General features: G+C 42.4%; 2 protein-coding genes and 1 long non-coding RNA gene across 5 annotated transcripts; 2 read left to right on the top strand and 1 right to left on the bottom strand.

The window, feature by feature from the left end:
* The first annotated feature begins 14 nt into the window (after window positions 1-14).
* Window positions 15-8,999, top strand: LOC129859875 (zinc finger protein 239-like). The gene is made up of 2 exons (XM_055930099.1): window positions 15-392; window positions 6,165-8,999. The coding sequence occupies exons 1-2, from the start codon at window positions 200-202 to the stop codon at window positions 6,995-6,997; spliced, it is 1,026 nt and encodes a 341-aa protein (XP_055786074.1). The 5' UTR covers window positions 15-199; the 3' UTR covers window positions 6,998-8,999.
* Window positions 9,000-11,253: 2,254 nt separating this feature from the next.
* LOC129859889 (uncharacterized) lies at window positions 11,254-16,292 on the bottom strand. Of its 3 annotated transcripts, none has more exons than XR_008760216.1 (5): window positions 16,185-16,292; window positions 14,332-14,512; window positions 14,139-14,240; window positions 12,117-14,036; window positions 11,254-11,526 (listed from the first exon to the last, which is right to left on the bottom strand). It is a non-coding gene; the product is annotated as an uncharacterized LOC129859889 (long non-coding RNA). The 3 variants fall into 3 exon arrangements; XR_008760215.1 differs by having other exon boundaries at window positions 11,254-12,348; window positions 13,931-14,036; XR_008760214.1 differs by having other exon boundaries at window positions 11,254-14,036.
* A 169-nt stretch (window positions 16,293-16,461) lies between these two features.
* LOC129859877 (zinc finger protein 239-like) lies at window positions 16,462-23,180 on the top strand. The gene is made up of 2 exons (XM_055930101.1): window positions 16,462-16,654; window positions 20,548-23,180. Exons 1-2 carry the CDS (start codon window positions 16,462-16,464, stop codon window positions 21,474-21,476), a joined length of 1,122 nt encoding a protein of 373 aa, XP_055786076.1. The 3' UTR covers window positions 21,477-23,180.

Genomic DNA, 23,180 nt, shown 5'->3' with positions numbered 1-23,180 from the left:
ATTTTACTTTTTTCATGCAAAGTATAAAGGATTTATACTCCAGTCTAGTTGGTGGCGGTAATTCAACATTTATTGGATGCCAACCGCCGTTAAACCTCATCGAAGAAGAAGAAGAACGCAAAGCAGAATCAGAGATAGAGGTTTCAACCAACATTCCTTTGATAAAGCGAAAACATAGACTTTCATAACCATTGCTAATATGTCAAAGCTACAGATGTTGAATATGTTTGTCACCGAGCGTTTGTCGGCGGCTGCTGTGGAGATATTCGGAGCCGTGGAGAAAACCGTAGCAGAGTATCAGGAAGAAATCTGCCGTTCAGCGGAGGAGAACGAGCGTTTACGCAGGCTGTTGGATTTGGTTAGCAAACCAGAGATAAAGTTACACAGAGCAGGTTCGTACAACATTCTGTTGTTGTAACGAGATTTGACTAATGGACTAGATTCATGTTTATTTTAGATTTTTTTTAACCGTTATTTTATCAGGGAGACGTTCGTGTGCAGGGTTGCCAGGTCTAGCTAACATTTCTAGACAATGACTACTCAAAACCTGCCCACAAGGCCTGAAAACTAGCCCCAATTTTGGGGGTGCAGTAAGAGAGGAGTTGCCACGTTTATCCAATAAACCCTTTTTCCATAACGTTATCGAGCGAATTAAGAAGGAATATCCACGTCACGACGTAAGAATCAAAATTCGTTTTTACATGAAAATAACAATTATTGCGAGCTAACGTGATGTAATCGAGGATTTTTAACATGTCGCAAGAGGAAAGATAAATCGCACTTATTAAACTCGCCAGATAATTTTCCATCAACGGATGTCGATTTAACTTGTTTGACTGCTATGATTGTAAATCAATCCCATTTGCGCATGTGTATAGCTATAGATAAATCCAACAGAGGAGTTTGAGTGATGAGAGTTGGACAGAGGATCACAATCTCTGAGAAAGACAGACACACTTGGACGAACTTCAGGCTATTTTCTGGCAGTTGTGTCCTTACGAGCCAGCAGGGTTGGGTAGGTTACTTTCTAAATGTAATCCATTAGTTACTAGTTACCGTTCCAAAATGTAATCAGTAACGTAACTTTTGGATTACCCTAACTCAGTAATGTAATGTGATTACATTCCGTCACGTTCCCCTTAAGAGGCATTATAAGAAGACAAAAATGTATGTTTACTTTATTTAACCTTTATTTAACTGTTGAGCCACATCTATTGCAGAATAAAACAATGTTAACGTTTACATAGCTGGCCATATATGGATGTTAAATTTTACTTTATAGGGTTGGTTATGTCGGCTTCTTCTAACCATTCACTTTCTACTACATATAATAATACGATTAAATGATATCTTTACATTAAAAACCAAAGTCTTTCAGAATTCCAGTCATTCCAATAAATGCTATACACCCTGGTCTTTAAGAATAGGACTTCGAAATATGGAAGGATAGATTAGCCAAATTGTTTTTCCTGAGCATGACCCCAAAACTAAGGACTTATTAGCCAGCCCTACTCTGTTGTTTATGATTTTGTTGTCATGGAGGACTGATTGGGCTCATTGATTCGAGTGGGGAAATAAATGCAGCGCTCTTGGAATGGCGTGCTTTGAGCACTAATGAAAAATGCTATTTACATGTGAAAAATGAATGCCATATTCTGCATTTGCTATAGGCCTATTGTTTACCTTTTGTTGGTGACACGTTGATATATTGATAATATGCAGCTATTTAAAGGGCAAATCCACAGATGAAACAATAACAAAACGGACACCCCGTCTCTGTTTTGGTAAAAAGCTGAGGGATGGGCCTGGAGAAATGTAACCACTCTCAGATTAATAGACAGAGCTATGGATGAAAGGACTGACCATCCATGATATAAAAAATATTGTTTTAACCATGTTAAGAGGCTTTACAGTGTTTGTTTACATTTACAATGTTTTAGAAACATTGGAGTAAAACAAGCTTATATTTTTGGTTCTTATGGAATGTGACAGTTGAACTAAGCTCATGAGGCATTTAAAAGTTCTATTCTTCAAGAATCAATTGAGATATATATATACACTGCTCAAAAAAATAAAGGGAACACTAAAATAACACATCCTAGATCTGAATGAATGAAATATTCTTATTAAATACTTTTTTCTTTACATAGTTGAATGTGCTGACAACAAAATCACACAAAAATTATCAATGGAAATCAAATTTATCAACCCATGGAGGTCTGGATTTGGAGTCACACTCAAAATTAAAGTGGAAAACAACACTACAGGCTGATCCAACTTTGATGTAATGTCCTTAAAACAAGTCCAAATGAGGCTCAGTAGTGTGTGTGGCCTCCACGTGCCTTTATGACCTCCCTACAACGCCTGGGCATGCTCCTGATGAGGTGGCGGATGGTCTCCTGAGGGATCTCCTCCCAGACCTGGACTAAAGCATCCGCCAACTCCTGGACAGTCTGTGGTGCAACGTGGCGTTGGTGGATGGAGCGAGACATGATGTCCCAGATGTGCTCAATTGGATTCAGGTCTGGGGAACGGGCGGGCCAGTCCATAGCAACAATACCTTCCTCTTGCAGGAACTGCTGACACACTCCAGCCACATGAGGTCTAGCATTGTCTTGCATTAGGAGGAACCCAGGGCCAACCGCACCAGCATATGGTCTCACAAGGGGTCTGAGGATCTCATCTCGGTGCCTAATGGCAGTCAGGCTACCTCTGGCGAGCACATGGAGTGCTGTGCGGCCCCCCAAAGAAATGCCACCCCACACCATGACTGACCCACCGCCAAACCGGTCATGCTGGAGGATGTTGCAGGCAGCAGAACGTTCTCCACGGCGTCTCCAGACTCTGTCACGTGCTCAGTGTGAACCTGCTTTCATCTGTGAAGAGCACAGGGCACCAGTGGCGAATTTGCCAATCTAGGTGTTCTCTGGCAAATGCCAAACGTCCTGCACGGTGTTGGGCTGTAAGCACAACCCCCACCTGTGGACGTCAGGCCCTCATACCACCCTCATGGAGTCTGTTTCTGACCGTTTGAGCAGACACATGCACATTTGTGGCCTGCTAGAGGTCATTTTGCAGGGCTCTGGCAGTGCTCCTCCTGCTACTCCTTGCACAAAGGCGGAGGTAGCAGTCCTGCTGCTGGGTTGTTGCCCTCCTACGGCCTCCTCTACGTCTCCTGATGTACTGGCCTGTCTCCTGGTAGCGCCTCCATGCTCTGGACACTACGCTGACAGACACAGCAAACCTTCTTGCCACAGCTCGCATTGATGTGCCATCCTGGATGAGCTGCACTACCTGAGCCACTTGTGTGGGTTGTAGACTCCGTCTCATGCTACCACTAGAGTGAAAGCACCGCCAGCATTCAAAAGTGACCAAAACATCAGCCAGGAAGCATAGGAACTGAGAAGTGGTCTGTGGTCACCACCTGCAGAACCACTCCTTTATTGGGGGTGTCTTTCTAATTGCCTATAATTTCCACCTGTTGTCGGATTACAGTGACTGGGAGTTCCATAACTGCCATTTCAAATGTCCACTCGCGCAGCACTCAAGAACTGCTGCTCTGTCACACCTCCTTCCGGCCCTCCCCACCACTCATTCAGTAACAGCCTCCCTCACTGCCTGATAATCAGCAGCAACCGGTCACAGTAAAATATATATATATTTTTAAAGAAATGCGATGGTGGCCGCAGTGCAGAGTAGGACAAAAGTGGGCCAAAAACCTGCAGCCCACGAACAATTCGCCCGCAACATCGTTTTCCAAGTAACCCAATTGTCGGGGGAAACCACGGGCATGGCAACCCTGCTCATGTGACACATTGTGGTATGTTAAAAGGAAGAGGCTAAACAAACACGCCTGGTTCCCAAATTGATGACGTATGTCGCGCAGTTGAGAGTCGAGTGGAGACGAATGGATTCGGTTCAGTCAGTCATTCTGGTGATACTAGTTTATGCTGGCTAGTTGTCAACAGCAGCATTGCGCTAGTGTAAACGTGTAAAAGACAGTGATGTTTATATCGATGGGCGAGGGATAAATAACTTGTGGTATTGGTCACCATCTGGATATCACTCTGATATGCCATTTAACTAACGTGACGACAAACTCGATCCATTGGAATACTGCGATATTATTCCAAAGAGCGCTCCGTAAGCCACGCCCCAGGACATTGCTAGGCAGGTTGCAGTGTGACACGTTCTAATAGGAAAAAACGCCTCTCAATTTAAAATGGGTCCGCCGTGGTTCTGTGTAGCCGTGTTACGCTTACATATATGCAATACCAGTCTATTGCAGGTAATTTCGTCTGATTTAAGGAAAATATATTTGAGTTGGTAACAGGGAAACAACGCTGAGTCCTATACAGTTTGAGGTTTTACTTATAAAAAGTGTCCCAGTCCAGCATGCTTATCTCTGCCCGCTGGGCGGTGGTTTATGGAGCGCTCCTTGAAATAAGTTCTCCTAACTGGATCCGTTGGAAAACGGCTTTGTTTCACCACGCGGTTGTGGATGAACAGTGCAAAGTTGCTGTAATTCCGACTGGGCAGAAGTTGCTTCACCGTGCATCTGTGTCACATGTCGTTGGCGGTAGCTACTTGGTCAACTTGTTCCAGCCCACTTGATTATATTTCAAGTAGGATAGCAGCCTGCACGATAAATAATGTGTAATTTTGGTAGTAACCATCTGGGTGTCATCGTGATGGAGTCTACTGTTCAACCGGAAGAGTTTGCGCTGCAACCCGGCAACAACAAAACAGGGCACAGTCTGTCCTTCACTCTTGATTGCCGAGCACTGCTGTCCTGCAGTGGGGAGAGGGAGGTAGCTAGATAGCCAATATCAGGCCAGAGTGACAGCTAAAGCACATTTATTGTAGTGACTTTCACCGAAAATGTACAACTGCGGCAACGTCTACATAAAAAAATCAACAATGCAAAAGTCCCAACTTCGGCAAACAAGTTTACAATTCTCGACAGGTTACGTGGGTACAGTAAGGATGTGGCGTGACTGTAAAAATGTAAATGTAAAATGACTGTAAACGTCTTTGATATTAAGCATCTCAATCACGTCGCGTGATTTTGCATAAGTTGTTTGGTGACCCGTTGCAAAATAGAACTAGCTAGCTGAGGAGGGCTGATTAGGACGACTGACTGAACCGAATCCGTTCATCCCCACTCAAGTCTCTCTGCACGACATACGTCATCAATTTTGGGCACCAGGCTTGTCGTATAGCCTCTCCCATGCTAAAGAGCTTCGTCTCTTCCTCGATCGTCACTAGATACCATAGCCTCAAAGTCATAAATCCCTCCTATTTCTTAAATGTCTCTTCATAAAATGTAATTTTAAATGTAACGTAACCACACTGCTAACTTTATGCCTAATCTTAAATAAAGGTTAAATATATTTTTTTTATCAAAAAGCACATTTTAGCCAATTTTGACTTTGTGACTGTAGAAACCCTTCCTCTATTGCTATAAGCACCCTTGAACGAAACTCTGGTTCACCAACATTGCTTTATATAAATCACGTGCTGGGGGAGCGGCTCTAAGGACATTCCTGACCCGTAAACGACTAACCAAAATATAAAACTGACCCTAACCAAACCATTAACCTTAACACTGAACTTAAACTAATTTGAACTAATTCTGAAATAAAATACATTTTTGCAGATCAGGAGTGCACTTATAGTCTTTTCTGTGCTGTTTAGTGTAGACTAGTCAACAAACCGTCTTATTTTTGAGCACAGAGAGGCCTTCCAAACAACATTTCTGATACTTTATTAAAGCTGGAATATGTAATATTTTGGCCAAATGACCAAATTCACATAGAAATGTAGTTATAGAGCTGTCATTCTCATTGAAAGCAAGTCTAAGAAGCGGTAGATCTGTTCTATATGTGCTATGCGCATTAATTCTCTGCTTCCCATTCTTAAGTTTAGTTTTTTACTTTCAGTTTTTTACACCAGCTTCAAACAGCTGAAAATACAATATTTTTGGTTATGGAGAATATATTTCACAACAGTTTAGATGGTACAATGATTTGCTACACTATGCTTGCTTGTTTTGTCATTTAAACTGAAATAAGGAAAACTATTAGAAAACTATTTAGCAACCAAGAAATGACCGAGCGATTTCTGCATAGTGCACCTGTTTAAGATATATTTTTTCCCTCCAGACTTCCAGGTACTGACTCCTGCCGTTCCCCCTGAGCAGCAGAACTGTAAGCAGGAGTGGAGCCCCAGTCTGGGGCAGGAGGACCCAGAACCCACACAGATTAAAGAGGAACAACAGGAGCTCAGACTCAGTCAGGAGGACTCACCTCAGCCATCATATCTATACCAAAACCAAACTGTGGATGACGGAGAGAGGGGTATTCTACCTATCATCATAACTGAAGAGATCAAAACAGAAGCTGATGGAGAGGGCTACATAGTACCAGAACCAACCAGTGATCAGCCCCTTTCAGTTCATCCAGACTGCTCTGCTGCAGTGGAGAAACCATATCGGTGTCAACAATGTGACAAAAGCTTCACACGTAAGGGACACTTGACCATCCATTCAAAAATACACACAGGAGAGAAATCTTATCTGTGCAAACAATGTGACAAAAGCTTCATCCAGAAAGGCGACTTGGACAGACATACAAGGGTACACACAGGAGATAATCCCTATCAGTGCAAACAATGTGGCAAAATGTTTAACCAGAAAGGAAGCTTGACCATCCATTCAAGGATACACACAGGGGAGAAACCTTATCAGTGCAAAGACTGTGACAAATCCTTCAACCAGAAGATGGAATTGATATTGCATATGAGAGTTCACACAGGGGAGAGACCATATAATTGTCCTGTATGCAAGAAAAGTTACATGGCATTAAGCTATTTAAGACTTCATCAGCGTGTTCACACCGGGGAGAAACCTTACCAGTGCAAAGAATGTGGCAAATGCTTTGGTTATAAAGGAAGCTTGAAGTCTCATATGAGCACTCACACAAAAGAATCAGCCTGAAGTTAGAACAACAAATGATTACTCACGTGAATTTCTTGTTACATCCAACTTGTAAATAATTTATGTTCTATTGCCTGGCATTTGACAACAAAACAAATGTAGTTATGTGAGAGGAGTGATAAAACATCAGTCAGTATCAGATTTGTAAGCTCATTTTAGCTTTCACTTTTTTTGGATACCTACTGGCCAGGACAATGAGGGAATTTGACAATGCTGGCCTGGCTGAAAAGTGATTGCATCCTTTTTGAAACCAGGCTGCCTCACGTGCATGAGCCACTCCTCCCTCACCGCTTTTGCCTGGTCACATGACGTGCCATAGTCCGGTGCACCGCGGTTCAGCCTAATCAAACTCCTGCACTGCTGGCTTCAGGAAGTCATCACAACTGTGTCTAGCAGAGCACACACTTGGATTCCTAAACAACAGGAGTTCATATTCAATTGTTTAACAATGACATACAGAATATTTGGGCCACTATCTTCTATCTGTACTTCTGTCTGCATGTTAGAATATTATAGTAGCCTATTATGTCTTTGTTGACTATATAATGCAGCAAATATTTTATGTTTTATGTTTTCATTTTTTTGTGGGGGAGTAGATCAGCTTTAATATTGCAGACAGATTGTGGCTTTCAATGTAATTGCATCATTTCCAATCCCCCATATATGTTTTTGTGTGTGTGTTTATATATATATATATACACTTTAAAAAAAATATATATATATTTAATTTTATTATTTTCCTCTAACCCTACCATCCCTCCCCTAATTGGAGTAAACTAATGAACAACAACACTTAGGCTTCTACTTCCATCTTATATATACAATATATACAGTTTACAGACACAGTATATTTTACAATAGTTATCTTTTGTTTGTTTTTAGTCCCCTCCTTCAGCTACCCTCAACCCCTCCCATATATCTCTGAACACCATCCAATTTTGATTTCTATTTGCCATATGTTTTCCAACTGTGCTGTTTCACATACGTTCTGAAACTATACACATTTTACGGACACTGTATATTTTACATGAGTTATCTTGTTATTTTTAGTCCCACCCTTCAACTCCACTCAACCCCTCCCATCTATCGCTGAACATCATCCAGTTTTGATTTCTATTTGCCAGACCAAAGGACAGATTTCCACCTGTCTAATGTCCATTGCTCGTGTTTCTTGGTCCAAGCAAATCTCTTCTTATTATTGTTGTCCTTTAGTTGTGGTTTCTTTGCAGCAATTCGACCACGAAGACCTGATTCACGCAGTCTCCTCTGAACAGTTGATGTTGAGATGTGTCTGTTACTTGAACTCGGAAGCATTTATTTGGGCTGCAATTTCTGAGGCTGGTAACTCTAATGAACTTATCCTCTGCAGCAGAGGTAACTCTGGGTCTTCCTTTCCTGTGGCAGTCCTCATGAGAGCCAGTTCCATCATAGCGCCTGATGGTTTTTGCGACTGCACTGGAAGAAACGTTCAAAGTTCTTGAAATTTTCCGTATTGACTGAACTTCATGTCTTAAAGTAATGATGGACTGTCGTTTCTCTTTGCCTATTTGAGCTGTTCTTGCCATAATATGGACTTGGTATTTTACCAAATAGGGCTATCTTCTGTATACCACCCCTACCTTGTCACAACACGACTGATTGGCTCAAGCACATTAAGAATGAAAGAAATTCCACAAATTACCTAGGAACACCTGTTCATTGAAATGCATTCCAGGTGACTCCCTCATGAAGCTGGTTGAGAGAATGCCAATAGTGTGGAAGGTTGTCATCAAGGCAAAGGATGGCTACTTTGAAGAATCTCATTTTTTGATTTGTTTAACACTTTTTTGGTTACTACATGATTCCATATGTGTTATTTCGTAGTTTTGATGTCTTCACTATTATTCTACAATGTAGAAAATAGTAAAAAGTTGTGTCCAAATGTTTGACTGGTACTGTAATATATATATATAACATTCTATTGGTTGCAAGAATTTTGTATAATAATAAAAAATGAAAAACACTGTTTTGAATCCGCCGTCATTTTGTGTATCAGTTCATGTGCCATGGAATCAGTACATCAAAAATCTCTTCCCAACTATTTTGCAATCTATATGCCACAGCTGTCAATTTTTTGGTCCTTAAATGAAACTGGTATACTTTTTTATTTATCACAATTTTCTTTAACCAATTATGATCTTTAATGCAGGGCCAACAGACAAGTTCCTTTCTTCCTCCCCCTTCCACTTGCCTCTTCCATTTTTGCTCTAATGCTGCAATTAGTTGGTTGTAATTTTGGGTAGAGCAGACATTTCCATATATTTGTGTTAGCTGCATGTGTGACAACTCCACCAGTCCTATCTATGATATCATTTACAAAGATTATACAGTTGTAAAAAAAAAACATGTTTTTTTAATCAATTAGTATATTTGAGTTGAACCATTATTTATTGTAATATTTGTTCTCTCTTTTCTGGTGGATTAAACTGAAATTGCAACCAACTTTCTATAGCTTGTTTTAAAAATAGCGATATTTTGGAGATTTAATTTTTAAATAACCGAAAGTGAGAGGTTGAAATCTGAATAAAGGGAAAAAGGCCATTCTTGAACATGGGGCGAGACATTCTTACTAATCTGCTGGAGAACCAGTACGGATTTAAGTATAACTTTGTATGACTGAAGCCTTTAGTGAGAGGTCTAATGCTTTAATATTTAATAATTCCTGCCCTCCGAGTTCATATTCATTATATAAATAGGCCTGTTTAATTTTGTCTGGTTTATCATTCCAAATAAAATTGAATATTTTTTGCTCATATAATTTAAACAAGTCACTAGGTGTAGGCAAGGCCATAAGCAAATAAGTAAACTGGGACATGACTAAAGAGTTAATCACGGGACTTTTCCACAAATAGACAGGTATTTTCCTTTCCATGGTAGCAAGATCTTATCTATTTTTACTAACTTTCTATTAAAATGTATTGTAGTGAAAATGTCTTTCTTTCAGGATATGAAAGAGTATGTTCTCCAACCCTGTCCACTCAGCCCCTACCCAGATGGTCATGCGCCATCGCAATCTTCGCACTCTATCCCAATACTCTCTCCTCTTCTATCCTATCATCTCTCCCTTCTGCTAAATCCTTCTCCCTCCTCCCTCCTGATTCGGCCTTTTTGACCCCCTCTCCTCCCTTTCCGCATCCTATGACTCACACTGTCCCCTTTCCTCCCGGCCGTGTCGGCCCTGCCCTCCTGCTCCATGGCTGAGTGACTCATTGTGAGCTTACAGAACAGGACTGCAGCCAGCTTAGCAAAAATGTAGGAAAACTAAACTTCCGAAGGACCTATCATCCTTTCACTCCCTCCGATCTACCTTCTCTTCCTCTGTATCCACTGCTAAAGCCACTTTCTACCACTCTAAATTTCAAGTTTCTGCCTCTAACCCTCGGAAACTATTTTTCACCTTCTCCTCCCTCCCTCTCTCCCTCACCCTTCCTCTCTACGGACGACTTTGTCAACCACTTTGAAAAAAAGGTTGACGACATCCGCTACTCATTCACTCAGGCTATTGGTCTCACTCACACAGAACTACCCTATGCCTTGACCTCTTTCTCCCCTCTCTCTCCAGATGACATCCTGCGACTTGTGAGGTATGGCCGCCTGAACCTGCCTGCTCGACCCCACCCCCTTCTTCAGACCATCTCTGGTGACCTTCTCCCATTCCTCACTTCCCTCATCAACTCATCCCTGACCACTGGCTGCGTCCCTTCTGACTGCAAAATGGCCCGAGTTGCTGACCTCCTCAAGAAACCAACACTCGACTCATCTGACGCCAAAAACTATAGACCTGTATCTCTTCATTCTTTTCTTTCCATAACACTTGAGCGTGCGTTCTCTGATCAACTTTCTTGTCATCTCTCTCAGAATGATCTTCTTGACCCTAACCAGTCAGGCTTCAAGACGGGTCACTTAACCGAGACTGCTCTTCTCTGTGTCATGGAGTCTCCCCGCACTCCCAAAGCTGACTCTCTCTCCACTGCCTTCGACACTGTGAATCATCAGATCCTCCTCCCCACCCTCTTAGGGCTGGGTGTCTCAGGCTTCGCACACCCTTGGATTGCATCCTACCTGGCAGGCCGCTCTTACCAGGTGACGTGGAGAGGATCTGTGTCTGCACCATGTACCCTCACTACTGGTGTCCCCCAGGGCTCAGTTCTAGGCCCTCTCCTCTTCTCTCTGTTGTCGTAGAAATTCTAACCAGAAAGGAAGGCAGAGACTGTAGATTCCTCAAAACAACTTATTTTATTATAAGATTTGCAATAATGGAGCAGGTGCAACAGTCAAGAGCCCAACAAACAACAGTTGGTTCTCAGCCTTTATAGGAAAATACAACCTCTTTTGTCTATATGGCATTTTAGCAGGGGTGTGAGATCATGGTGGGAGCATAGCGTACAAACAAGTGATAATGCCAGTTTTGTTACTCCTTTCTGCTGATAGAATTGTCGCTTCTGCTCAAGCTAGCCTCTGTTCTCTTCATATCTCCACACAGCTGTGCCCTTGAAAGATAGGAAAAGAACAGGATGGACCAAAAGACGGGTCACTCAGACGGCCCTTTTGTCTTTGGCCACGTGACTAAGTTACTCAGAAACAAGAGAGGAAAAACACTGGCTTCTTCTCACATGATAGAAATAGACAGTGGAAATGTACAGGTTTAAGGCGTATACAAATGATGTGCATAACAGAGTATGTAATTTTGTCACTATACACCAAATCACTCGGTTCCATCATATCCTCACATGGTCTCTCCTATCATTGCTATGCGGATGACACTCAACTACGTTTCTCCTTTCCCCCTTCTGACACCCAGGTGGCGACACGCATCTCTGCGTGCCTGGCAGATATCTCAACATGGATGTTGGCCCAGCACCTCAAGCTCAACAAGAAAAAACTGCTCTTCCTCCCGGGGAAGGCCTGCCTGCTCAAAGACCTCTCCATCACAGTTGACAACTCCACAGTGTCCCCCTCCCAGAGTGTAAAGAACCTTGGCGTGACCCTGGACAACACCCTGCCGTTCTCTGCAAACACTGAAGCAGTGACACGCTCCTGCAGGTTCATGCTTTTCAACATCCGTAGAATACGACCCTACCTCACACAGGAAGCGGTGCAGGTCCTAATCCAGGAACTCGTCCTCTCCCGTCTGGACTACTGCGACTCGCTGTTGGCTGGGCTCCCCACTCGTGCCATCAAACTTATCTAGAACACTGCAGCCCGCCTGGTTTTCAACCTTCCCAAGTTCTCTCATGTCACCCCGCTCCTCCGCACACTCCACTGGGGCTTCCAATCGAAGCTCCCATCCACTACAAGACCATGGTGCTTACCTACGGAACAACAAGAGGAACTTCAGGCTATGCTCAAACCCTACACCCCAACCCGAGCACTCCGTTCTGACACCTCAGGTCTCTTTGCCTTCCCACCCCTACGGGAGGGCAGCTCCCACTCAGCCCAAGTTCTTCTCTGTTCTGGCACACCAATGGTAGAACCAGCTTCTCCCTGAAGCCAGGACAGCAGAGTCCCTGCCCATCTTCCAAAAACATCAGAAAACTTTCAAACAGTATCTTAAATAATCCTCCTCCTCACCTCAAGGTTTTTGGTGTCCATTACTGGCCGTTACAGGAAAGCCACACACAAACCACCACCATAGATTTTTTAACTAACCTGTTCTTGCCGATAATTTCTTAGTTCTCGATTCCATTTGCAGGTGGTTCTACAAAAACAAGAAAACTCAGAAAGATATTAAATCCATGTTTTGTACCCTGCGAGGAGGTTCCTCGCCATTTTAGCTGCCACACATCTAACATTTCCCTGCATTTTTTCAGGAACTAGTCATTTCTATGCGAAGCGTCAACGGCCACGTGTAGAAGTAGATGACAGCGCGTAACGCAGTACAACCAAAACAAAGATCTACACACATGCAAGAGGCACATCTCACTCGATACAAAACATGTTTCGCTGCCAAGAACAGGTTAATTGAAAAATCTCTGCCGGCGGCTTCTATGGGGCATTCCTGGAACGCCCTGTAATGGACATAAAAAATGTAGCATCATTCATAACCATCATCAATACGTGCAAACTACAGTTGTTGAATATGTTCGTCACCGAGCGTTTCTCGCCGGCTGCTGTGGAGATATTCGGGGTCTTGGAGAAGAACATAGCGGTGTCAGGAAGAACGAAGGTTATGTACGTAACCACGGTTATGTGAGCCATTGGATCATTCCAATATGGTATCCTTCAATAAGGTATCCCTCCGCACAGCAGGACACATTCTGAGTAAGGATTTCAGATTTGTACCGGGTAGTGCTGAGGCTGCGGCGAAACCCCTTAAATAGCTGCCGCCGCACTACTTCCACCTCATGTCCTTTTTCGAGGTGCCGTAGATCACCGACAAAGAGGGTTGGAGTGATCCGGTAGCTCACATAACCGTGGTTACGTACATAACCTTTGTTCTTCCTGACATCGCTATGTTCTTCTCCACGGCCCCGAAAATCTCCACAGCAGCCGCCGAGAAACGCGGTGCTTCAGCAAAGTACTTCAGCTTCAGCAAAGTACTGAATAATAATTATGTAAATGTGATATTTCTAAAATGTTTACAAACCTGTTTTTGCTTTGTCATTATGGGCTATTGTGTGTAGATTGAGGGGGATTATTTATAAAAAATCCCTTTTAGAATATGGCTGTAACGTAAAAAAATGTGGAAAAAGTCAAGGGGTCTGAATACTTTCTGTATTCCGTACAAGTTTTGCTCAAAGCAGCCAACTAAAGTAATGTAGTCAACGTAAGTTCAATCAAAGACTGGTCTGAGTGCATTTCCTGTTTCATTCAGTAGTACAGCACAATTCACAGTTGCATTTCATCATGGGCACAGTGGGAATTTATATCTGTGATGTTTAAATGATGTCTTACCCCCAGAGTGAGAGAGTACATCACTTCCAGCAGATCTCCTTGCTGAGGTTGGCGTTAATCATGCACTGCTTCTCGTGGGGCGAGCCTGATGTTCCGCATATCATGTCTATGTGTTTAACATGGGGAAAAGTGGACACAAAGTCAAATTGATGCATCTACAAATTCACTGTTTTACACAATATTGTATCATATTTGATGAGTTACTGACCTGTCTGTCTACAGGCTTGTTCTGACGTAGTCTCCACAACCAGATCACACTGGCACGGGATGTCCACGCACTGGATGGACTGAGGGATGCACTCCTGTTGGACTGGAAAACAAAGAGACATGGTCAGTGGTAGGTATTTTTCAATGCTGTATCACCATCTTTATCTGGACAGAAAACAAATTGTTTCTCATACTCAACACCCAATCCTCATGCCGCATTGTTTGTTCTTGTTTCCCAATCAACAGTCTGGATCTTCCTCTTCTGCCATGGTGGATGAGCTACCTTTTCTGGTAAATACAGGGCCTTTTCTCTTTCCCACCGGAAAATGGCAGCTGCAGACCCAAGTGTTGTCACTGGGTTTCCGGTCCATCCACCTGAAAGACAACAAATGTTACTTTTACCAGCTAGCTAAATTGATTAGTGAAATGATAACAGCTACATTAAAATACCATAACCCACAGACTTGACTATAGTAACAGTAAAATAGACTGGGCTTTGGTCTATCTTCACATCTAAAATCCTACTATGTGGATGGGACATTTCTGCTGGGATGGAGGAATTATCTGGAATCCTCAACTAGATGATCAGGGCAGTCTAGGTTACTATTTGCCAGAAGAGGTGAAGTATTGCAATGAGCTATACAACTACTTCTGATTCTAATTCTCAAGAGGAAAGTTAAAACCTTCAGCCATAAGGTCACTGAGGAGGACCAACAGTGATAGGGGGATTGTCTGAAAGGTACTGACATGCAGGGATATAACATAAGGATTTTGGGCACTGGCCAGCAGACCAAGATTTCTACATTCAGGTCCTAAATCTGTGGCATGCGATGTTTATAAAGAAACATTTTTCAATAAAGATGTCACAACATTCATTATGCTATTATATGCTAGTTTTTTTTTTACTTGTAAGGAGGGTAATGTGCATTGTACACGTAACTACAGTTGGTGGTTATCTATACTGAAGAAAATCTAAATGTAAAGTGTTGGTCCCATGTTTCATGAGCTGAAATTAAAGATCCTTGAAAGGTTATTTCCCTCAAATGTTGTGCACAAATTTGTTTACATCCCTGTTCGTGAGCATTTCTCCTTTGCCAAGATAATCCATCCACCTGACAGGTGTTGCATATAAAGAAGCTGATTAAACAGCATGATCATTACACAGGTGCACCTTGTGCTGGAGAAAATAAAAGTCCACTAAAATGTGCAGTTTCTCACACAACGCCACAGATGTCTCAAGTTGAGAGAGCGTGCAATTGGCATGTTGACTACAGGAATGTCCACCAGAGCTGTTGCCAGAGAATTCAATGTTAATTTCTCTACCATAAGCCGACTCCAACGTCTATTTAGAGAATTTGGCAGTACATCCAACCAGCCTCACAATCGCAGAACATGTGAAACCAAGCCAGCCAAGGACATCCACATCCAGCTTCTTCACCTGTGGGATCATCTGAGACCCGCCACCTGATGAACCTGAGGAGTATTTCTGTCTGTAATAAAGCCCTTTTGTGGGGGAAAACTAATTCTGATTTGCTGGGCCTGGTGATGCCAAGAGTGTGCAAAGCTGTCATCAAGGCAAAGTGTGGCTACTTTGAATAATCTCAAATATATTTTGATTTGTTTAAAACTTTTTTGGTTACAACATGAGTCCATGTCTTCACTATTATTCTACAATGTAGAAAATAGTAAAAATAAAGAAAAACCCTTGAATGAGTAGGTGTGTTCAAACTTTTGACTGGTACTATATATATATATATATATATATATATATATATATATATATATATATATATATATATATATATTAACCTGTATTTACTCCACAAAAATGAAACACTAATTAGCTACTAATGTGGCTTTCATAAAGACCTACAATTCCCTATGGGTAAAATGAATGGTGGAAAAACGATTGGAAACATTTCCCTGTTTGACCAATAGATTTTATGGGTATTATGATACCTCCACTGTGGGGCTCTATTGCAACTTTAATTAGAAGGTACTAACAGACAAGGCAAAGGCATGAATAAAACGGCGTCTTGGGACCCACATTGAAACTGAGGGCAAACTCTGCTTTGTCCAGGTAATGGGTTGGATCCAATAACTGGTTTTCCATGAAAGGCTCCAAAACAGCAGGTGGCGCTAATGTAATGCAGTATTTTTTTTTCATACCGACCAGCTTTTGTGAAAGGAGAACACTATCAATTGTTTTTTTTTAAATAATAGAAATTGTTGTTCAAAGGTCGCTAAGCAGATTCTTAGAGAAAGGTTTCAGCCAATATTCATTTGACAAAACGAACAACTACACTTTCATAACCATTTCCAATATGTCGAAACTACAGTTGTTGAATGTATTCGTCACCGAGCGTTTATCCGCGGCTGCTGTGGAGATATTCGGGGTCGTGGAGAAGACCATAGCGGAGTATCAAGAAGAAGTCTTCCGTTCAGCAGAGGAGAACGAGCGTCTACGGATGCTGTTGGACATGGCTACCAAACCAGAGAGAACGTCACACATAGCAGGTTTGTAGTGAAATACAGTTGTTGTACGAGATTTGACTTGTAGACCAATAGATTAGATTAATGTGGCACGTTGTGATATGCCAAAGGGGAGGTGAAGGGTGTAGCCTCATCCCAATATGGCGACTGGATTAAGGGCGAGTATAATGAAGTGGGTACGTCAAAAGCGCTCTGCTGTGGGTTAGACGGTTTTGATTGGTGTTTTTTTCTTCGGGTTCTTACCATACTACTCAACTACTTTACATGGAGCTACAGTACCGCAAGAGTTTGGATTTCTGTTTTCAAGCTAGAGGATGAGTCTGAGCATTGGTGGAAAAAGTACTAAATTGTCATACATGAGTAAAAGTAAATATACCATAATAGAAAATGACTCAGGTAAAAGTGAAAATCCTAGTAAAATATAGTACTACTTGAGTAAAAGTATTTGGTTTTAAATATACTAAACACTAGAACCGCTGGGCCTCGAGGGATCCCCCTTTATCATTCTGACTGCAGAATTCTAACAGTGTAATTAATACATTTCATATGCTATCACTGAAATAATAATTTGATTGTGTTCATGATGGTGTTTGGTAACATTGGAAAAATATTTGTTCCCTGATTCCAAGTAACAAAATAGCATTTTCATTAGTTAATGTAGGCTATATGTAAAAACACAAATTCCACTGTTAAATCAATTTTATTTGTGGAGTGCCTTTGTGACAACTATGAAACAGAAACTATATACACTGCTCAAAAAAAATAAAGGGAACACTTAAACAACACAATGTAACTCCAAGTCAATCACACTTCTGTGAAATCAAACAGTCCACTTAGGAAGCAACACCGATTGACAATAAATTTCACATGCTGTTGTGCAAATGGAATAGACAAAAGGTGGAAATTATAGGCAATTAGCAAGACACCCCCCAAAACAGGAGTGATTCTGCAGGTGGTGACCACAGACCACTTCTCAGTTCCTATGCTTCCTGGCTGATGTTTTGGTCACTTTTGAATGCTGGCGGTGCTCTCACTCTAGTGGTAGCATGAGACGGAGTCTACAACCCACACAAGTGGCTCAGGTAGTGCAGTTCATCCAGGATGACACATCAATGCGAACTGTGGCAAAAAGGTTTGCTGTGTCTGTCAGCGTAGTGTCCAGAGCATGCAGGCGCTACCAGGAGACAGGCCAGTACATCAGGAGACGTGGAGGAGGCCGGAGGAGGGCAACAACCCAGCAGCAGGACCGGTACCTCCGCCTTAGTGCAAGGAGGTGCACTGCCAGAGCCCTGCAAAATGACCTCCAGCAGGCCACAAATGTGCATGTGTCTGCTCAAACGGTCAGAAACAGACTCCATGAGGGTGGTATGAGGGCCCGACGTCCACAGGTGGGGGTTGTGCTTACAGCCCAACACCGTGCAGACGTTTAGCATTTGCCAGAGAACACCAAGATTGGCAAATTTGCCACTGGCGCCCTGTGCTCTTCACAGATGAAAGCAGGTTCACACTGAGCACATGAGCACATGTGACAGACGTGACAGAGTCTGGAGACGCCGTGGAGAACGTTCTGCTGCCTGCAACATCCTCCAGCATGACCGGTTTGGCGATGGGTCAGTCATGGTGTGGGGTGGCATTTCTTTGTGGGGCCGCACAGCCCTCCATGTGCTCGCCAGACTGCCATTAGGTACCGAGATGAGATTCTCAGACCCCTTGTGAGACCATATGCTGACACATGCACATTTGTGGCCTGCTGGAGGTCATTTTGCAGGGCTCTGGCAGTGCACCTCCTTGCACTAAGGCGGAGGTACCGGTCCTGCTGCTGGGTTGTTGCCCTCCTACGGCCTCCTCCACGTCTCCTGATGTACTGGCCTGTCTCCTGGTAGCGCCTGCATGCTCTGGACACTACGCTGACAGACACAGCAAACCTTTTTGCCACAGTTCGCATTGATGTGTCATCCTGGATGAACTGCACTACCTGAGCCACTTGTGTGGGTTGTAGACTCCGTCTCATGCTACCACTAGAGTGAGAGCACCGCCAGCATTCAAAAGTGACCAAAACATCAGCCAGGAAGCATAGGAACTGAGAAGTGGTCTGTGGTCACCACCTGCAGAATCACTCCTGTTTTGGGGGGTGTCTTGCTCATTGCCTATAATTATCACCTTTTGTCTATTCCATTTGCACAACAGCATGTGAAATGTATTGTCAATCGGTGTTGCTTCCTAAGTGGACAGTTTGATTTCACAGAAGTGTGATTGACTTGGAGTTACATTGTGTTGTTTAAGTGTTCCCTTTATTTTTTTGAGCAGTGTAGTATGCGTTGGAACATGGTAACAGCTTCTTTTTATAAGTACTTTTTTAAACAAAATACTAGGGCTGAGTGATATGAACAAAATATCATATCACAGTATTTTTCTAAATGTTGACAGTATTTGACGGTACTTTATGTTTTTGAATAATAAAAGTTAGACATTTGCTTTGAGTAGTGCTTGACCCTAGGGTGGCAACACATCCATTCTAAGTTATTTCAATGGGTCTTACTCATTCTAATTGTTTTATACTGTTCAATTAAACTTAAACTCAAAATAATTTCCTGCACTCATTTGAGATTATTTCCACACTGCCACGTAGGGCTGCACGATATGGGCAAAAAAAATCGAGGTAGCCCAGTGGTTAGAGCGCTGGACTAGTAACAACGGTTGCAAGATCGAATCCCAGACCTGACAAGGTAAAAAAATCTGTCTTTCTGCCCCTGAACAAGGCAGTTGCACTGTTCCTAGGCCGTCATTAAAAATAAGAATTTGTTCTTAACCCGACTTGCCTAGTTTAAATAAAGGTAAAATAAAATAACCTTGCGATTTAGATCAACACTTGGGTGAATTATTGGAATCATGGAAAAATAATGATTATTCTAATTCTATAGCTATAAGATAATAGTGGACACTTTGAATACAGTGTTTGACATGACACAAACAAAAATACCAAGGAGGAGTTAGTGACAGGGTAGGAACCAAAGGGATGGTCAGTGTTTCCTTGGGTACCCTATAATCTCTCTCTTAGCTACTTCATGTAGCTAACATATTCAAGCTTTGCCTATTCCTCTTTGATTTAGAAGATACTGTTGCACAAACAACATGCTGATTTAGGTCTACACCATCACTGGTATCAGGCTGTATACCTAGCTAAGTTTGCTCTGACTCAGTACATTTATTAGCTAGCTAGCCAGATAACTAGCGATTAGCAGCTAACACAACTTAGCCACAACTTGCTAAGAAAAGACAAACTAGCAGTTTGTAGATGTAAGAAACACAAACTAATAGTGTAATTGTAGAACGTTTGTGGATTTATATTAAGAAGCATGTGGAAACAGCATCGTAGTTATCAACATTGTTGCATGTGCTGCATTGAACAGGCAGACTGAATGCAAGTGTCCTGTGGTCGAGCAACAACAAATGCACTCCGAGTGAAAGGGGGTGGGGCTAGGTCTGTGTGGAAAGCGGCATGAGAGAGCGGTGACTGAAGTAGGGGAGTAAACTATAAAAGTGGACATTACACACAGCGTATCACATTTAACAAACCAAACATTCAAATACCGTTATAGAAGGTAAAGTAAAACCCCAAACCGGTCCGTGCATCAATACCGGTATATAGTAATATACGGTATACCGCCCAGCCCTACCACTGTCCGGTAAACAACTAACCCTTACCTTAACCCTAACGATAAAATTAACCAAATTTTAACTAATTCTGAAATTAAATATCTTTGTAGGTCAGGAATGTCAGTATAGCCTTTTCCGTGCTGTAGTGTAGACTAGTCAACAAAAATCGTTTTATTTTTGAGTGCAGAGAGGTCTTCCAAACAAAATTACAGGTATTGTATTAAGATGTCAATATTGACTGAATGTTTTTTTCCCTCCAGACTTCCAGCTACTCACTCCCTCTGTTCCCCCTGAGCAGCAGAACTGTGAGCAGGAGTGGAGCCCCAGTCTGGGGCAGGAGGACCCAGAACCCACACAGATTAAAGAGGAACAACAGGAGCTCAGACTCAGTCAGGAGGATCTACCTCAGCCCTCACATCTGTACCAAAACCAAACTGTGGATGACGGAGAGAGGAGCTCTCTACCTATCATCATAACTGAGGAGATCAAAACAGAAGCGGATGGAGAGGGCTACAGAGTACCAGAACCAACCAGTGATCAGCCCCTCTCAGTTCATCCAGACTGCTCTGCTGCAGGGGAGAAACCATATCGGTGTCAACAATGTGGCAACAGCTTCACACGTAAGGGACACTTGACCATCCATTCAAGGACACACACAGGAGAGAACCCCTATCAGTGCAAACAATGTGGCAAAAGGTTTAACCAGAAGAGCAACTTGACCATCCATACAAGGGTACACACAGGAGAGAATCCCTATCAATGCAAACAATGTGGCAAAAGGTTTAACCAGAAGGGACACTTGACCATCCATACAAGGGTACACACAGGAGAGAATCCCTATCAATGCAAACAATGTGGCAAAAGGTTTAACCAGAAGAGCAACTTGACCATCCATACAAGGGTACACACAGGAGAGAATCCCTATCAATGCAAACAATGTGGCAAAATGTTTAACCAGAAGGGACACTTGACCGTCCATTCAAGGATACATACGGGGGAGAGACCTTATCAGTGCAAAGACTGTGACAAAGCCTTCAACCAGAAGATAGAACTGACATTACATATGAGAGCTCATACAGGAGAGAGACCATATATCTGTCCTGTATGCAAGAAAGGTTACATCGCATTAAGCTATTTAAGACTTCATCAGCGTGTTCACACAGGGGAGAAATCTTACCAGTGCAAATAATGTGACAAATGCTTTGGTTATAAATGACGCTTGAAGTCTCATATGAGCACTCACACAAAAGCTTCAGCCTGAAGTGAGAACAACAAAATATTACTCACGTGTGAATTTCTTGTTACATACAACTTGTAAATAATTATTATATTTTCTGCCACTTGACAACAAAACAAATGTAGTTGTGTGTTAAAGGTTTTGTTTTTTCAATTTATGTTTTTAGGTTGGACTTTAGGATGTATAGCGCTTTAGCACATTGGACGCACTGATTTGTGTCACCTCGTTAGTCAGTATGTGTTACATCTGTGCTGGCCCTTATGCTATTTAAGAGTGGCTGGCCCAGTGCTTCAGTTGTCTTGAATGTGGATGTCCGGTCAACACCTTTTTAGTTGGCTCTCCCCATTTCATTTATAGAAAAATTTTCATTTGTCTGATCTTCCCTGTATTTGTTTTGCTCAACCTTTTGGTTTGCTTCCTGTCTTTTAAGTTTGGTGTGGGTTTTTCTTGTGTTGGCCTCTTCTTGGGCAAAGTTAGTGGGTGCTCGTGGTGGTTGTCATTTACGTTCCAGTTGTTGTGACTAGTCAACTTTCAGTGGATACCCCAACGAGTGTCTTTCAGAACCCCTCCTAAAACCCTGCCTGTTTCGTTTTGGTTGTGTCAGTGACTTTGTTACTTCCCCTTCTGTTTGAGCAACGTTATTTGGTTTTGTAGCTGAGGAAAGTAACAATGTGTGTGTGGAGTGTAAAGCATCATTCACTATCTGATTTGTAAGCTCATTTTGGTGCTCACTTTTTTTGGATGCCTATTCGCCTTTACAATGAGGGAATTTTAATTATGCTGGCCCGGGTGGGTGGAGTTTGCACCAGGTGAAAAGTGATTGCGTCAGTTTGAGACAATGCTGACTCACGGGTGTGAGCCAATCACATGACAGGCCATAGCCCGGTGCACCGCGGTTCAGCCTAATCAAACTCCCTCGACTGCTGTATTTAGCACAGAGCACACATTTGGATTTCTGAACAATGAGTTCTTATTCAATTGTTTAACAATGACATACAGGATATTTGGGCCACTATCTTCTATCTGTACTGATGTTAGAATATTGAAGTAACCTATTACGTCTTTGACTATCTATATAATGCAGCAAATAATTTGTTGTAATAAAGTACTTTTTAAAAAATGGATGTCATTCATATTAGAGGATGTATTAAACCTGCCGATCAGCTCTATTTCCTGCCTCCTACAACAACCCTATCCTGACCCATTAGGCAGATGGGAATGTATCTGGGCCCGTTTTCATAAAGCATCTTGGATGAGTGCTAATCTAGGATCAGATCACTCCTGTCCATTCATTATAATTGAAAAAGCTAAACTTATCCTAGATCAGCACTCCTACTTTGAAACGCTTTGAGAATAAAACCCCTGACCCTGTGTTGCTGGTTTGGGTCAACATTTACCTCCTCCCAGTTGGTGTCTCCTGAGACATGATGATTTTAAAGGTGCACCAAAGACATTACAGTATGAAGATGGGTAGAAACTGCTTCTCCAATAGAAATCCCGATCACACTTGTAGGCGATGCAATGGCGACATTGGCTAGCTAAGTGAATGCGCAGAAACGTCATTGGGTCTTACGGTCGCCCCGCCCCGAACTGCGCATGTGCAGGCCGTCAAATCAAAGGCACTCTTGAAATAAAGTTGTTTTTGACAAATGAAAA

This window comes from Salvelinus fontinalis, chromosome 7, assembly GCF_029448725.1.
Source record: "Salvelinus fontinalis isolate EN_2023a chromosome 7, ASM2944872v1, whole genome shotgun sequence".
Taxonomy (NCBI): Eukaryota; Metazoa; Chordata; class Actinopteri; order Salmoniformes; family Salmonidae; genus Salvelinus; species Salvelinus fontinalis.
The sequence above is the reverse complement of the archived record's forward strand: the minus strand, read 5'-3'. Positions and strand labels throughout refer to the sequence as shown.

Coding starts and splice junctions, on each gene's coding strand:
- LOC129859875 (XM_055930099.1), top strand. CDS start 200: ATGTCAAAGCTACAGATGTTGAATATGTTTGTCACCGAGCGTTTGTCG. Junction 393..6,164: donor GATAAAGTTACACAGAGCAG/GTTCGTACAACA, acceptor TTTTCCCTCCAG/ACTTCCAGGTACTGACTCCT.
- LOC129859877 (XM_055930101.1), top strand. CDS start 16,462: ATGTCGAAACTACAGTTGTTGAATGTATTCGTCACCGAGCGTTTATCC. Junction 16,655..20,547: donor GAGAACGTCACACATAGCAG/GTTTGTAGTGAA, acceptor TTTTCCCTCCAG/ACTTCCAGCTACTCACTCCC.